Source organism: Sturnira hondurensis, unplaced genomic scaffold (assembly GCF_014824575.4).
Source record: "Sturnira hondurensis isolate 20B ecotype Veracruz unplaced genomic scaffold, ASM1482457v3 Scaffold0009244, whole genome shotgun sequence".
Classification (NCBI taxonomy): domain Eukaryota; kingdom Metazoa; phylum Chordata; class Mammalia; order Chiroptera; family Phyllostomidae; genus Sturnira; species Sturnira hondurensis.
Window position 1 is genome coordinate 6,876,847 of NW_028081875.1, and position 16,575 is coordinate 6,893,421.

General features: G+C 40.4%; 1 protein-coding gene across 1 annotated transcript in view; it reads left to right on the top strand.

The window, feature by feature from the left end:
- The window catches only part of DZANK1 (double zinc ribbon and ankyrin repeat domains 1), a 101,458-nt gene that overhangs the window by 76,825 nt on the left and 8,058 nt on the right, over positions 1-16,575 (top strand). Inside the window, exons 12-17 of the mRNA XM_037056997.1 lie at positions 4,167-4,270; positions 7,307-7,381; positions 9,168-9,264; positions 10,076-10,176; positions 13,356-13,436; positions 13,959-14,086. Of these exons, the coding sequence (XP_036912892.1) occupies positions 4,167-4,270; positions 7,307-7,381; positions 9,168-9,264; positions 10,076-10,176; positions 13,356-13,436; positions 13,959-14,086 (586 nt within the window). The remainder of the gene's footprint in view (positions 1-4,166; positions 4,271-7,306; positions 7,382-9,167; positions 9,265-10,075; positions 10,177-13,355; positions 13,437-13,958; positions 14,087-16,575) is intronic.

The window sequence follows — 16,575 nt, forward strand, 5'->3', positions numbered from 1 at the left end:
GAAAGCTTCTTATTTTGTAGGAAGATAGCACTATGTATAGAAGACCAGGATAGATTACTGAGTGAAAACATGTCCCATATGGAGGAAAACAGAGATGACCAAAGTAACAATCAACACAAAGACACCAGACATTTGAGTATGCAGGTAGCAATTATGAGAAGATTGCCCCTAGCAGTTTGTGCTATCTTAGCTGAGGCCCCAGCCCTGTGGGTGAGATAATTTTGGATCCCCCAGCCCTAGCTTAAATGGCTCAGCTGACACCATGTGGACCAAGGATGAGCCATGCCTGCTGAACACTGACCATATTCTTGACCTGTAGCGTGAACAATTTAGTATTTTAAACCACTAAGTTCTGGGGTATTTTGATTGGCAGCAATAGATTGTAGAAACACGTCCTTAGTTTCTTATAGCAGATTGCAGTTTCCTATAGTCCCCTTTTTCAGTGTGAGCTGGAAGAGAGCAGACCTAACCCCACCCCCTCAAAAGAGGACTCAGTCTTGCAATGACCCTTTCCAAAGCACTCTCTCCTCCAACCTATGCTTTTCAGAGTCTTCTCTTGATGCTTTTTTGAGAGTTGAGATTTGATCTGGGAATTGTACATCTATTGTATTGTAGATTCTCAGTCATAACAATGTGTTTAACATACTCCTGCATTCATATTTATTTATTTGCACATTCTCTGTTTCCATTGAAAAGTCAGCTACTCAAGGCCAAGAACTTGGTTCGTTCCTATATTTCCAGCCCTAGAATAGTGCATGGAACATAGTAGATGCTCAAAAATATCTGAGGAATGAATGCAAATTTTGTGCCAAACACTGTGCTAGGCTCAGGATTATCTCTAGTGTTATCTCAGTTACTCATAGTGGACTCTTTTGTTGTACCACACCAGCTCCCCTCAGCCTACCTGATTTCAGTGCAGCTGTGATGGTCATACATCACTGGGAGCATCCCTCAGGTTTGGATTTGCCACAACAGCTATTTCTTTTACTTCCTCAGACTTCCTTGAGAGCAGCAGAAGACTTCTTCTCCCTGGGCAGGTACATCTTAGAACTGCTGGAGAGTTCACACTACTCTATCACTTGTGCTTCCCAGGGTCACCTTTCTAAGAATCCACTTTTCCTAAGTCTTTGTTTCAGGCTTTGCTGCCAGGGCAACCCATACTAAGACACTTAGGTTTTCTTATTTAATGTCACAAAAACATACAAAGTAAGAGGTATTAATCTCATTTTGTAGGTAAGGAAAGTAAGGCTTAATGAGATTTAAGTGTCTGGTTGAATTTCACTAAGCTAATAAATGGTAAATTTAGGATTTAAATGCCAGCTTTTCTTAACTGCAAATGATGTGCTCTTTCCACAAAACCACATTGGATTACCTTGCAAAAGTCACTGATTGCTCTCAACTTTAGTGTCCTCATTGTAAAATGATGAGGCAGGATTCAGTGCATATTTACAGACTCAAGTGTCAACAGGACAGAACTGGGAGGTAAGGCAGGCCACTGGCCTGTGGGGACTATGGCCTGCTGGGAGCTTGTGCTCTGTCCAAAGAGGGGTGCTGCTCTTTTGCCCCAAGCAGCCGAGCGTGTGCAGGAAGGCAGGCCCAGTGCTGCTGCATCTCCCACCTGCACATAAGAAACCAGAAAGCTAGACTCACGTGAAATCTCCCAGGATTTAAATGGTGGCAATTAATTCAAATGTTTTAAACCCCAGGCAGACTGGAAAGGGGTACAAGGGAACTTCTAGGAGTGATGGATTTAAATGGTGGCAATTAATTCAAATGTTTTAAACCCCAGGCAGACTGGAAAGGGGTACAAGGGAACTTCTAGGAGTGATGGAAGTGTTCTACATATTGATGGAGATGTATACACTTGCCAAACTCAGGTTGTACAGTTTAAATAGGTATATTTTACAACTGTTATATCCCCATATGGTTAATTTAAAAATAATTTTATTCACTTTTTAAATTTTTTGTTGTTTATTTTATTACATTTGTCCTGGTTTTCCCCCTTTAGCCCTCCCGACCTGACACCCACTTCCATAGTCAATCCCTACACCATTGTTCATGTCCATGGGTCCTTCTTATATGTTCTTTAATCCCTTCACTTTCTTTCAATCAGTCCCCACCTCCCCCTTTCCCTCTTATAGCTGTCATTCTGACCCATGATTCCATGCCTTTGGTTCTATTTTATTCTCTAGTTTATTTTGTTCATTGGATTCCACTTATAAATGAGTCTTTCACCGATTGGCTTATTTCACTTAGCTTAATAGTCTCTAGTTCCATCCATGCTGTCGCAAAAGGTAGGAATTCATTCCTTTTATCTGCTATGTAGTTTTTCATTGAGTAAATATACCACAGTTTTTTAATCCATTCACCTATGATGGTCAGCTTAGACAGTTTCCAAATCTTGGCTATTGTAAACAGTGCTGCTATGAACACTGGGGTGCATAGGTTCTTTTGAATTGGTGTTTCAGGACCCTTAAGGTATATTCACAGCAGTGGAATTGCTGGGTAAGTCAAAGGGAAGTTCCATTTTTAGTTTTCTGAGAAAATTCCATACTGTTTTCCATAGTGACTGCACCAGTCTGCATTCCTACCAAGAGGGCACTAGGGTTCCCTTTTCTCCACATCCTCACCAGGACTTTTTTTTTGTTGATCTATTAATGATAGCCATTTTGGCAAGTGTGAAGTGATATCTCATTGTGGTTTTAATTTGCATCTTTCTAATGGCTAGTGATGTTGAGCATTTTTTCATATGCCTATGGACCATCTGTTTGTCCTCCTTGGAGAAGTGTCTATTCAGGTCCTTTACCCATTTTTAAATCAGATTGTTTATCTTCCTGGTGCTTAGGTGTATAAGTTCTTTATAAATTTTAGAGATTAAACCCTTGTCCAGTGTATCATTGGCAAATATGTTCTCACATGTATTCGGTTCTCTTATCATTTTGATGGTGTTTTCTTTAGCCATGCAGAAGGTTTTTAATTTGATGTAGTCCCATTTGTTTATTTTTTCTTTTATTTCCCTTGCCCTAAGACAGGGGTCCTCAACACCTAGGCTGTGGGCCCATATTGGTCTGCAGCCTGTTAGGAACCAGGCCACACAGCAAGAGATGAGGGACAAGCCAGGGAGTGAAGCTTCACTTGCTTTAAGGCCTGAGCTCCTGCCTCCTATCTCCACCCATTCCCCCACCAGTCTGTGGAAAAATTGTCTTCCACAAAACTGGTGCCTGGTGCCAAAAAGGTTGGGGACCACTGCCTAGGAGACAGCATAAATAATATTGCTACATGAGATATCTAAAATTTTACTGCCTCTTTTTTCCACTAGGATTTTTATGGTATCATAACTTACATTTAAGTCTTATATCCATTTTGAGTTTATTCTGGTGTATGGTATAAGTTGATGGTCTAGTTTCATTTTTTTTTGCATGTACCAGTCCAGTTCTCCCAATACCATTTATTGAAGAGGCTATCTGTAGTCCATTGTATGCTCATGCCCACTTCGTCTAATATAATTTGACCATAAAGACATCAGTTTATTTCTGGGCTCTCTAATCTGTTCCACTGATCTGTCCTTATGCCAGTACTAGACTTATGCCAGTACTTTGATTACAGGGGCCTTGTAGTAAAGTTTGATATCAGGTATTGTAATACCTCCAAATTTGTTCTTCTTTCTCCAGATTGCTGAAGATACTCAGGATCTTTTTTTTTGGTTCCATATAAATTTTTGGAGTATTTGTTCTAGATCTATGAGATGTGCTGTTGGTGTTTTAATAGGAATTGCATTGAATCTATAGATTGCTTTGGCTAGCATGGATATTTTAATGATGTTAATTCTTCCAATCCATTTGAGCACAGTATATGCTTCCATTTATTTGTATCTTCCTTAATTTCTTTCATCAGTGTTAATTTTAAAAGAATTTTAAAAGAGTAAAAGAAAAAGACCCCATGCACAGCAATCAAAATATGTTCTTTTGAGATTCTAGAATTTCTATAATTAATCATTTGTGAAAAGAAGCTGGGAACAAAAATGGAACTTAGGTTCAAGTAAGTAAAAACCATCACAAAGTTTGGCAAAGAAAACAACCTTTCTGAGAATGCATGATCCACATCAGCATTTTCTTTCTTAGCCTCAGAATAACTATCCATATAGACAGGTTTCTCTTCTTCTTCAGGATACTGGAGAAAACAGTTGGATCACATCTCTGCTCACCTCAGGTCTTATGCTCAGAATAACCCTGAATTCCGGGCCTTGATTGCTGAACCCAGGATGGGAAAGGTGGGTAGACTCTGAATGGAACTTCCACTTCACAGTGTCCCATGGGATCAGACTGAAGTTACACTCCATCAGCTCCACCCGAAATTGCACTTTTTTTGGCTTCTTTCCCTTTCCTGCCCTGCTTCCATTACTTCCTTACTATCTTCCCTTGCAGGCAGGGCCTTAATAAGTCACTTGCACATGAGTCTTGTCTTAGGGTCTGCTACTGGCACCCAAGACAGTAAATTGTGAACATCTCGTGTTTTTAGATACCACATGCTGTGGAAATCATTATGGTCAAAGTTAAATGACCCAGGATAGTTTGATCCAGCCAAATTGCATATTTAAATCCTACACTATATTAAAAATAGTAGTTATAAGATTTAATCATTTAGCAATGCACTCAATATCTGTATTATGTTTATCATACAGGCAGAATCATAAGCAGAAACATAGTCAAAAAGGATTTTTTCCCTTAATTATGTGGAATCCAAACATCAAAGCTATTAACATAACCAAGCTGGTGCAAATGATTTTCAACATTTGATTTGGATATTTTGAGTATGTCAGCTATAGATTCATCTCCAGTTCTCAAAACAAACCTGCAAGTTAGAGGTATTACCATTGTGGTAGTTTTTAAAACATGACCACAGATTCTTTGACAGTCTTCCCTTCACAGCATGGAGACCATATCCTCTCATTTTGAATCTGAGTAGGCTTGTGACTGTTGGACAATAGTACGTTGGAAATGATGTTATGGGACTCCCAAGGTGTGGTCATGTAGGCCAGGTGGCTTCCTCTCACTTGGCATGCTCATCTCCAAAACTCTTTCTTGGAACCCAGCCATCCAGCTGTGAGAAGCCCAAAACACACTGAATGAGCACATGCAGGTGCTCCTGTATGCAGCTCTAAGTGAATTCAGTCCTGGAGTCGCCCTGGCTCAGAAGGGAGGCAGATGAGTGATGAGTCTGTAGATCATTCCAATTCCCAAACATGAAGCTACCTCTAGCCATTTCAGTTTTAGCTGAGGCCTCAGAGAATCCATCACGGCTGGGCCCTACTAGAATTCATGAACATGATAAAAATGGGGGTTGTTAATGTGGCTGAGTTTGAGAATTTTTACACTGCAGTAAATGACCAGAACAAATTGTACCTGACACCCAGGAAAATTAATGCAGAGAGGTTTGGTGACTTCCCTAGGACTGCACTGCTAGGTCTTGGGGGATTCAGGATTTGAAGCACTTCTGTTAGACCCCAAACACCATGCTATTTCTCTGCCTGGTAAAAAGACACCTTGTAAGAAGGTATGTTCCTCTGTCATGAGACTAGAGAGAACCTTTAAAAATCAGCCTGTCTGCTCATCTGCAACTAAATGGGCCAACATTGAAACTATTGGATTGGCCAAAAAGGTCATTTCAGTTTCTGCTATAGGATGGCTCTAGAAGCACTTGGTTGTTTTTAACTTCATTCAAAATAATTTTGTTAAATTGTATTGTGACAACTGTCATATCATTGTGCATTTTAAAAACACCAAAACAGGTGAATTTTTGTATAGCCATTTTAATATTGAAGATGGGAGAAAATAAGCAACATTTTTGGCATATTATATTTTATTATCTCAAGAAATGTAAAAACACAATTGAAATGCAAAAAAAAGCTTGTGCAGTGTATGGAGAAGGTGTTGTGACTGGTGGAATGTGTCAAAAGTGGATTGTTAGGTTTCGTGCTGGAGATTTCTCACTGGACAATGCTCCACATTTGGGTAGATCAGTTGAAGTTGACAGCAATCAAATTGACATTGAGAACAATCCATGTTATACCACACAGGAGATAGCTGACATACTCAAAATATCCAAATCGAATGTTGAAAATCATTTGCACCAGCTTGGTTATGTTACTAGCTTTGATGTTTGGATTCCACATAATTAAGGGAAAAGATCCTTTTTGACTATGTTTCTGCCTGTGATTTTCTACTTAAACGTAACAAAAGCATTTCATTTTTAAAACAAATTGTGATGGGCTATGAAAATTGGATACTTTACAAGAAAATGTGGAACAGAAGAGATCATGGGACAAGCAAAATGAACCACTGCCAACCACACTGAAGGCTAATCTTTCTCCAAAGAAGGTGATGTTGTAAGGGAGGGATACAGTGGGATTGTAAGGGAGTCCTCTATTAATGAGCTCCTTCTGGAAAACCAAACAATTAATTACAGCAAGCACTGCTCCCAAGTAGGAAAGCTGAAATCAGCACTCAACAAAAAGTGTCCAGAATTAGTCAACAAACTTTTTGGCCAACCCATTATTTCATAGTCAAGTATTGCTCAATTTCCTTTGATAATCCATTTTGACAGTTTATTAATTTTTAGCCTAATCAAGGAGTCTGAACACTATGGTCTATGGGGCAGTTCTGGCCTGCTATCCAGTTCAATAAATAAAGTTTTATTGGATCACATTCATTTATTGTATACTTATTTATTTACTTATTTTCTTAAGCTTCTTTTATGTTACAGTGGCAATGTTGAATTTTCATGACAGAGACTCTATGGCCTACAAAACCTAAAACATTTATAAGGTGATCCTTAAAGCCTTTGCTGACCCCTGGTTTAATCTAATCCCTCCCACTACTTACAGAGAAACTGCTCAACAGTGATACCAGACCCCTGATTGCCAATGCCTGGCCCCCAGGACACCTTTTCCAAGGTGATGACATCCAGCCATATGGCTTGATTAAACTTAAAGTATGTCTCTTGTAGATAGTATAAATTTGGACCTTGCTTTCTCATCCATTCTGGCAGTCTCTGCTCTTTGATTAAGTATTTAGTTCATTTATAATTAACAAAATTATAAATATGGCTAGATTTCTGCCTGCCATTTTACTATTTATGTTCTAGTTTGTCTACTTTTTGTTCCTCTGTTTCTCTTTTTTGCCTTCGTTGGCATTAATTAAATATTTGACTAAACTTACAATTTAACAGCCCAGAATTTCTTGTTGTTGCTCAGGTCACTGAGTCCCATACCCACAGTTGTGAATCCTCTCTAATACTTTTTTAAAAGCTTATCTCTGCTACTGTCCATGAAGATGGCTATGAAGTTAGCATCAGGCTGAATTATAGTCAAGTCTCAAACAAGGTGAGTGAAACCTTTAGGAGTTATTCATTGATGAATTGACTGAACTAGTAAATTGTGGCATATGAGTTATTGAAATGTTTCTGTGTAATCCAGAGAAAGGTAAAGCTTCAACTATTATGAAACTTAACTGTAGGCTGACAATTTCATAGAATTAGATAAATAACTGAGCTAAGCCTGGGAGAAGAAGGCAGCTTCCAGGCACATAATGATATAGTAAGAATAGGAATTATCAGCCGCTCAATTGGTCCTGTAGTTCTCAGGCTTATTTATATTCACTGACATCTAATGGCAGGTCTGTGATTCAACTGATTTGGGGAAAGAGTGACAAAAATGTTTGCCATTTTTGTCCTATTTGCCTATAAAAAAGAAACCAAATGCTGTGGCCATGTCTCCCTTCATCTATCCTTTTATAAGGTGATGTGGGCATTGCCATAGAGCTTGTGTGTGAAAAACATTGAATTTTGGTAGCTTTAGTGTCACTGGATAAGAAGTCAAAATATACAAAAGGATTAATCAATAGATTGAGAAGGGGGTAAAAAAGGCAAGGAAGATGAGAAGAGCTACCATTTATTAGGTTCTGGACATGTGCCCAGCAGGGTGCTAAGAGTGTCTTTAAAATTAAGATGGATTTATGGGCCCTGCCTACCTCCAAGGGAAGCTGGGCAGAGATATCCAAGGGGATAATGCACATGAAAGTGCTTTGAAACCAAGTAAAGCACCTAAGACCATGTTCTCAGTTGTGGGCTGGAGCAGAGCTTGGGTCAGAGAGGTACTTCGGGAGAAAGGGGTTGAGGGTCATGGGACAAGGCAGGGGCCTGAATATGCAAATGATCACAAATAATGTCTAGATTTAGCCTGATCCACAAGGAGATCTGGATTGTGAGTGACACCATGCACTTGTCCCCAGCTGAGGCAGGGAGGAGAGAGACATAACCTCTAGGGCAGATCAGCACCCAACTACTGAGGACAGTTGGCTGGAGAAGGGAGTCAGCTGTGAGCTGTTAGCAGCCAACACAGCAGCTGGGATAGGTATGCTGACCAGTTAAGGGGAACTGGGTGGGCACCAATTCCAGGCTCACTATGTTTTTTTTTTCTTATCCTGCATGTTCTAGTCAGAGGATTCCCTATGATAGGAGCTGGCAGCCATGTGAGGACAGAGCAGGGTGCCATGCTGTGAAATCAGTCCAGGAGGAGATAGGATGTCAAGTCTGGACTATGTATTTTCTATCCTCATCTTATAAATATATAAGATTTTACTTTTACAACATCTTTTTGAGGTAGGGCATAATATTTCCACTTTATAGGTGAGAGAGCTGAGGCTCAGAGAAGTTAAGCAGCTTGCGTCTTCCAAGGTCCCCAATATAGTATTTAAACACTGCAGCCTAAGCCTCCCCATCATGCCACCCTAATTCCAAGACACAGAAGGGTTTTAAGCAGTGGCAGGACACAGTTACTTACAAATTGTATCAAGGTGACTAGGGCAGCTATATGGAAGGTGGGCTGGTGGGAACCTGTTAGGAGGCTGTTATACTGTTTCTGGTATGAGAAGAGGGAGCTGAGGCTGTAGTAACTGAGAGCAGGAAGAGGGGACAGACTATGGAGATGTTTAAGAGGCAAAATGAACAGAACATTCTAGTGAGTGATAGAGTTGTAGGAAGAGTGCCAGGTTTCAGTCTTGACTGTGCAGACAGAGTTGTCATTAATAGAAAGAGGAGCAGATTGGTGGGGAGGTGGTTGGGACACAGCAGCTTCATCATTCATGATGCTGAATTTTCTTATTGGCCAGAACCTTTACCTCAGTAAGGAGGTGAATTTCATCGACCACTTTCTGAGCAAAGTCACCGAGGGTGGTAATGGGCTATTTGGCAGCAGGTCCAGCTTGGGTGAGTTGTGCCCTTCCATTNAGGAGGCTGTTATACTGTTTCTGGTGTGAGAAGAGGGAGCTGAGGCTGTAGTAACAGAGCAGGAAGAGGGAACAGACTATGGAGATGTTTAAGAGGCAAAATGAACAGAACATTCTAGTGAGTGATAGGGTTGTAGGAAGAGTGCCAGGTTTCAGTCTTGACTGTGCAGACAGAGTTGTCATTAATAGAAAGAGGAGCAGATTGGTGGGGAGGTGGTTGGGACACAGCAGCTTCATCATTCATGGTGCTGAATTTTCTTATTGGCCAGAACCTTTACCTCAGTAAGGAGGTGAATTTCATCGACCACTTTCTGAGCAAAGTCACCGAGGGTGGTAATGGGCTATTTGGCAGCAGGTCCAGCTTGGGTGAGTTGTGCCCTTCCATTGATTTTAAAGCCATTGACCGGGAACATAGTGACTTGGCAAGGATGGCAGAATTGTTTAAAACTTGCCAGCCCAACCACATATCTTACTTTTACATTCTAGCCTTTTTATTCCTCTGGCTTCCCTGAAGGCTTTCACAGGCTTAGGGAGATAAATTGGGAGTGGTTGCTCCGAGGGGCCTAAAAACTAGTCACTTCTTTTCCCCTCCTTCCCACCCACTCTCTGGTTCTGGACTGAGAGAAGTGGCTATAGCAGTCCTTCCTGTCAATTTTAATCAAACAGAAATTTCTACAAAACCATTTTACCCTTTTTACCCCTTGAGGGGCATGACAGTAGACTCTAGCTCTTTACCTGTGAGAAGAGGATGGGGGAACATCATTCTGGTCCCTAACTCTTTGTCATTCCAGTGAGTGACTGCAATCAAACCACCTCAGATATCACTGAAAAAATCAAGAGAATGAAGAATTATAAGACTAAAACATTTCATGAAAAGAAGGAGCAGCTTACAGTATGTGTATCCCTTGGTCCTTACAGCTGTCTTTGACCTGTCTATTTCATGTTTTATTTTGAGATTTTTTTAAATGGAGGAATACTTTTTTCCATTTTCTGTTCCTTGTTTTATGACAGCATATTTTTATTTTGGGGATCCTTTAAAATATCTCAAGATTATTAATTAGAATTATTTAAAATTTCTCATCAGTGTCCCAAATCACCTCTCTTACCTTTGGAGTCAGTTCTGTGCATCCATCTTTCTCTTTCTTGTATTTGGTTTGTCTCAAATGTGATATCCTTGGTTGTCAGGTCACATTAACAAATGAAGGGCTGGTTTGATTACCACAAACTCCTGGTATGGGTGCCCAGTATGAGTGCCTATCATGGGTATGTGGTACTGGGGTCTTTGTGTGGGCAGAGGCAGGAGAAAGCCTTGGGTTCCATAAGTTGCCTGTGTAAGAAGACCCTGCCTCTGATGGTGAGGGTGGTGCTATGAAGTGCTCTGGTGTGGCTGGGCTATCTTTCCAAGTCCTTCCCTGTGTCTGTCATAGAGGTTGGGACTCTGTCCTTCTTGGGCTTCAGTGCTGCCAGTAGAAGCCTTTGTTAGGCAAATTATGGACTCTCTTAAAAATGGTTATTAAGGAGTAAGCAGAGAGCAAAAGCTTCCTTTCCTTGCATGGAAGAGGGGAGAACACCAGCCATCTCAGCTATTGACAATAAAGCCCTCTAATGATACACCCATGAATTAAGCCTGCACCCAGCTTCTACCCTCCTTGTTGAGTAAGTTTGAGCATCTGCAAGACTCTCTGGAGTGCACACTCATACTTCTAGTGTCTTCACTTGGGTTTTTTTGTTTTTTCTTTGCTTTGATTTCCCTGTCAGTCAGATTCCATCTACTTTCTTTTTTTAAAATTGAATTTAGAGAGATTGGGGAGAGAGAGAAAGAGAGAGGCATCAGTTTGTTGTCCCACTTATTTATGTAGTCATTGGTTGATTCTTTTTTTTTTTAATATTTCATTTATTTTTAGAGAGAGGGTAAGGGAGAAAGAGGAAAAGAAACATCAGTGTGTGGTTGCCTCTTGCACACCCTCTACTGGGGACCTGGTCCACAACTTGGGCATGTGCCCTGCCTGGGAATTGAACTGGTGACCCTTTTATTCACAGGGCAGTGCTCAATCCACTGAGCTACACCAGCCAGGGTTTCATTGGTTGATTCTTGTATGTGCCTAGACCGGGGGTTGAACCCACAACCTTGTCATCTTGGTATGATACTCCAACCAACTGAGCAACCCAGCCAGGGCATATTCCATCTACTTTAAATCTCTGGGATTCCTTACAATTTCCAATATACTGATGGTATCCTTTTGGAGTTTCCCACAGCTATTAGAGTTTATTTTTCAAAAATATAGACCACCAATAATTTCAATGGGAACATTGCCTCTACTAACTTCCCTTATAGACAGTCCTCTGGCTGCAGTAGAGCAAACAGATATACTTAGCAACAAGCCCAGAGCCTGGTTCTCCCAGCCAGTGATGGAGATGGATACAGTGTCATTTATTTCCTCCAGCTTCAGTTAAGCCAGGCCCCCAAGGCTACCTCAGGAATACATATATCCTCCACCCAGCTTGCATTGTGATTTCTCTAGAGGCAGGGACTCTACTCATCTTGTGTCATGAACACTAATAAATTTGGAAAGAAGACATGAGAATTGCCTTGAATTTCATACTTATGATTCTTTGTGCTCTCTGTCTTCTCCTAGGTTGAAATATTGTCAGTAAGTATAGCATTCCATAAAGTTGATAATTTTACCATTTAGGATACTCTACCTACTTACTCTGTACATGACCTGAATTCCCCACTGTTACATGCTTTTATTTTCTCATTCAAATTTAGGGTATAAGTAACAGAAACTATATCATCTGTTCACTCATTCAGTGATTACTTTTGAGCACATATATGCCCGTTCAGTTCTGCGTGTTGAACACAAACCAAACAAAAGACATAAGGGTCTCAGACCTCATGAAGTTGACATTCTAGTGCATTCTGGTTCATTTTTTCCATAAGGGATGGAATTCAGTATAAACAACTGCCCTCACCCCACAAGATAGGAGCATCTAACTAATTAGAGCACCTTGTTCCAAGCTACTTACTGGGAGGACAAAGAGTGAACCTTACATCTTCTTCTGAAATGCTCAGAGGCCTTGGCCAGTGTATTCATCCTCGTGACTTTCCAGGAAGCCAGGGAGGGATGGTTATCACTTTCACTTTATAAAATGATGGTCCCGGGACTACCCCAGTGGAATCCAGCGGAGGAAACATACTAGAAGTGATGTCTCCTGCTTTCTAAACTGTCTCCTTTAATCTTCCAGGAACCAGCATTTGAAATCCTTTGTATATAAAGAAAGTCTATATAAAGATATCTTCGCATTTTGAAAGTATAAAAGATAATAACCTTCTGATTTCTGATTATAGATTGATGATAGATGAGCTTTTTCCCCCCCTTCCAAGCAAGAGGTTGATCTCATTTGTTCACTCATGCCTCATCTGAACTGTCATATGTAGGATGACTTTGAACACTTTATACAGCATGCAGGGTAAATTTTAGGATTCACCTGGTTGCTTTTCATAGAAATATTCATAATAAAACTAGTGTGGGGTTTCTGGGTTTTGGTGCGATTTCTTATTGCACCCCTGACCTTAATAATATAAAACACTCTGGCCAATGTAGCTCAGTGGATTGTGCTTGGGCTTGCAAACCAAAGAGTCACCAGGTCAATTCCCAGTCAGGACACATGCCTGGGTTGTGGTCCAGGTCCCCAGTTGGGGGCTGCCGAGAGGCAACCACACATTGATGTTTCTCTTCCTCTCTTTCTCTTTCCTTTCCCCTCTAAAAGTAAATAAATAAAATCTTTTAAAAAGAAAAAATTATATAAAACAATGTGAGTGTGGTGTCCTTCATCAAGGCAAGGTTTCAAAGATCAGCAAAATTTACATTAGATGTGTGTATTTGTGCTACTGGCTGTTGAAGACCACACACACACACACAGATTGTTCTCATGCTCACCCATCCCTGGGGCTCAGAACTTAACCTTGGAGAAGAAATATTCACCTTTAGGGTTGAGCCTGGGCAAATGGAACTTGACAGTAAAAGTATTTTGCAGCAGTAGAAATAACCACATTCTGTAATCCTGCAGCCCGAAAACAGACTCCTGCTGAGGGAAGTTGGATCAACAGGGGATGGAAGAGTCTCTGTAATTGAACAGTTGCTTGATGAAGTAAGTGAAACCAAAGAGCAAGTCTCTCTGTGGGTTTCAATGTGTTTCATCTATGTTTCTTTCAGATGGAAATTTTGTTCATTGCTGTGATCATTACTGTGTCATTTAAAAACTGTTTGAGAATGGATTAAATGGCAAATCCAAAGCTTTACATGAATTGTTACCTGTTGCCAGTTTTTATGGCAAAGTAAATAGGCAGAAAAGTATATGTGAGCCCAAGTAAGGTGCATGAAGGTGGACAGAATCCCTGGCCTGTGAGACCCCATGTGACCTTCATATTTCCTAAAGAAGCAAGGTTGTCTGACTGCCTGCCCCTCCTGATTGGGAAACAGAAGTTTTACTACCCAAATAATGTGGCAGCTCTGTTTGTTGTATGTTGGGTCTCAGGTTTTCTGATTCTCTTCTCTTTGGATTTAAAGTGGTTTAGTTCCATCAAGGAAGTTTGTCAGTGAATAAGATGGCAATTAAATGCTGCTGAGTGCAGGGTTTTGTAGCAGGCTTGTCCTTTTGCATATGCTGCAGGGAGCAGATCCCAACTGCAGTGATAATGAAGGCCGACCTGTTATTGCCTTGGCTGTGATCAATAAGCACCATCAAGCAATCCCAGTTCTCGTGCAGAGAGGAGCAGACATCGACCAACAGTGGGGACCGTAAGTCAAACACAATGAAAGAAGAGTCCTGGTGCAATGTTGCAGCCAGCCTATGCCTCAAGGGCTCTGCTGTGGCAGGATCAGCCTACGTGCACGCCCTGTTTAATTTGATCCACTTAAAAATCTTTCAGACCCATTGTGGGCTTAGTAAGTGACTCAACTTCTCATAATATCTAAATCCAGGCAAAATAAAATTTTAAAAATGGGCTGTGGGATTGTCTACATTACAGTAGCTTTTATAAATGATGATACATTTTGCTGATTTGTTAATTAATACTAATTCAATCCATGAATTTATCATGGGGCTGGTAGGTTCTTAGCACTTGGGGTGTTAAGCAATGTTTTTGTCATGATCTGAATTGTTACGGCTCATAAGGGAAGAGAGCCCTACTGAAATATATCCATGAAGTTAATGCCGAAAAAAAATGCATAGTTGTCTCTAGATGGTAACATTGTGGGGAGGAGACTGGTCCATCTGAGTCTACCACATAATCTCCTGGTGCCTTGGTTTCCCCAGCTGTGAAGCAGGACAGAGAGATACCAAGTCAATAGTTTTGCTTCTGTTTCCCTCTGTTTCAAAATTCCCTTTAGCACTTTTATTCAAAATTAAGTAGTATGCTGTGATTACATTTTTTTCTTTGTGTATTGAAGATATTTCCCCATAGGCCACTCGAAGTCAAATTTTCTTACCCAAAATGTCAAATGGATACTCTTTACATACCATGAATTATTCAAAATCTTGTCACATTTCATTTTTTCATATACTATGAATAACATATAATTTTTGTATCTTTGACCTTCATGGAATTTATTTTTTAAATTATATTTTATTGATTATGCTATTACAATTATCTTTTTTTGTAAAGTTTTCTTATACTCCCAACCCAGCCCCCCCACAGTGCTCCCTACCTCCCTCCCATTCCCCTCCTCCACCTTAGTTTTTGTCCATGTGTCCTTTATACTTGTTCCTGTGAATCCTTCCCCTTTTACCCTGAAATTCTCTCCCCTCTCCCCTCTGGTCCCTGTCAGTCTGTTCTGTATTTCAGTGACTTTGGTCATATTTTGCTTGCTTGTTTGTTTTGTTGTTTAGGTTCCTGTTAAAGGTGAGATCATATGGTATTTGTCTTTCACCGCCTGGCTTATTTCACTCAGCATAATGCTTTCCAGTTCCATCCATGCTGTTGCAAAGGGCAGGAGCTCCTTCTTTCTTTCTGCTGCATAGAATTCCATTGTGTAAATGTACCATAGTTTTTTGATCCATTCATTTACTGAATGGGCATCTAGGTTGCTTCCAACTCTTGGCTATTGTAAATTGTGCTGCTGTTATTACAATTATCTTGATTTTTCTCCTTTGCCCCCCTCCATCCAATATCCCCTACTCCCTCAGTAAATCCCAACACCATTGTTCATGTCCATGGGTCATGTTTATGAGTTTTTTGGCTACTCTATTTTTATATACTGTACTTTGCAACCCTATGTTTATTTTTTTAACTGTCTAGCTGTACTTCTTAATCCCCTCACCTCTTCACCCATTCTCCCCGACCTGCTCCCATCTGGCAACCATCAAAATGCTCTCCATATCCATGACTCTGTCTCTGTTCTTGTTTGCTTAGCTTGTTTTTTAAATTCAGTTGTTGATTTTTTGCCTTTCTATTGTTCATAGTTTTGATCTTCTTTTTCTTAAATAAGTCCCTTTAACATTTCATGTAATAATGGTTTGGTGATGATGAACTTCTTTAGTTTCTTCTTGTCTGGGAAGCTCTTTATTCTAAATGAGAGTTTTGCTGGGCAGAGCAAATCGGCTGTATGGTCCCTGCTTTTTATAATTTTAAATATTTCTTGTCAATCCCTTCTAGCCTGCAAAATTTCTTTTGAGAAATCAGCTGACAGTCTTATGGGAACTTCCCTCTAGGTAACTAACTGCTTTTCTTCTGCTACTTTTAAGATCCCTCTTTATCTTTCACCTTTGGCATTTTAATTATGATGCATCTTGGAGTGGGCCTCTTTTCATCCCTGTTTAGGACACTCTGTGCTTCCTGGACTTGTATGTCTATTTCCTTCACCAAATTATGGAAGTTTCTTTCATTATTTTTTTTCAGATAGATTTCCAATTTCTTACAATTTCTCTTCACCTCTGGCATGCCTATGATGTGAATGTTGGACCCCTTAAAGATGCCCCAGAGGCTCTTTATATTTTCCTCTTTTTAATTTTTTTCTTCTTGTTGTTCTGATTGGTTGTTTTTTGTCAGTTCATTAAAAGGAACTGCTTGGGGCTCCAGAACTTTCTTCCACTGACTCAATCTCCCCTGGTTATTGTGGGGATTTATCTTCCTGGCACCTGAACCTTCAACTGGGGGTCCTGGTGTGGGTTTGGGGCTCCTTGCTCCAAGATATCCTTCCCAAATATTTATCTACTCCACATAAGCATGGAATCAGTCCTTTCTGCATCTCCACCCCTCCTACTGGTTTGGATGGATGTGATTTCTTTA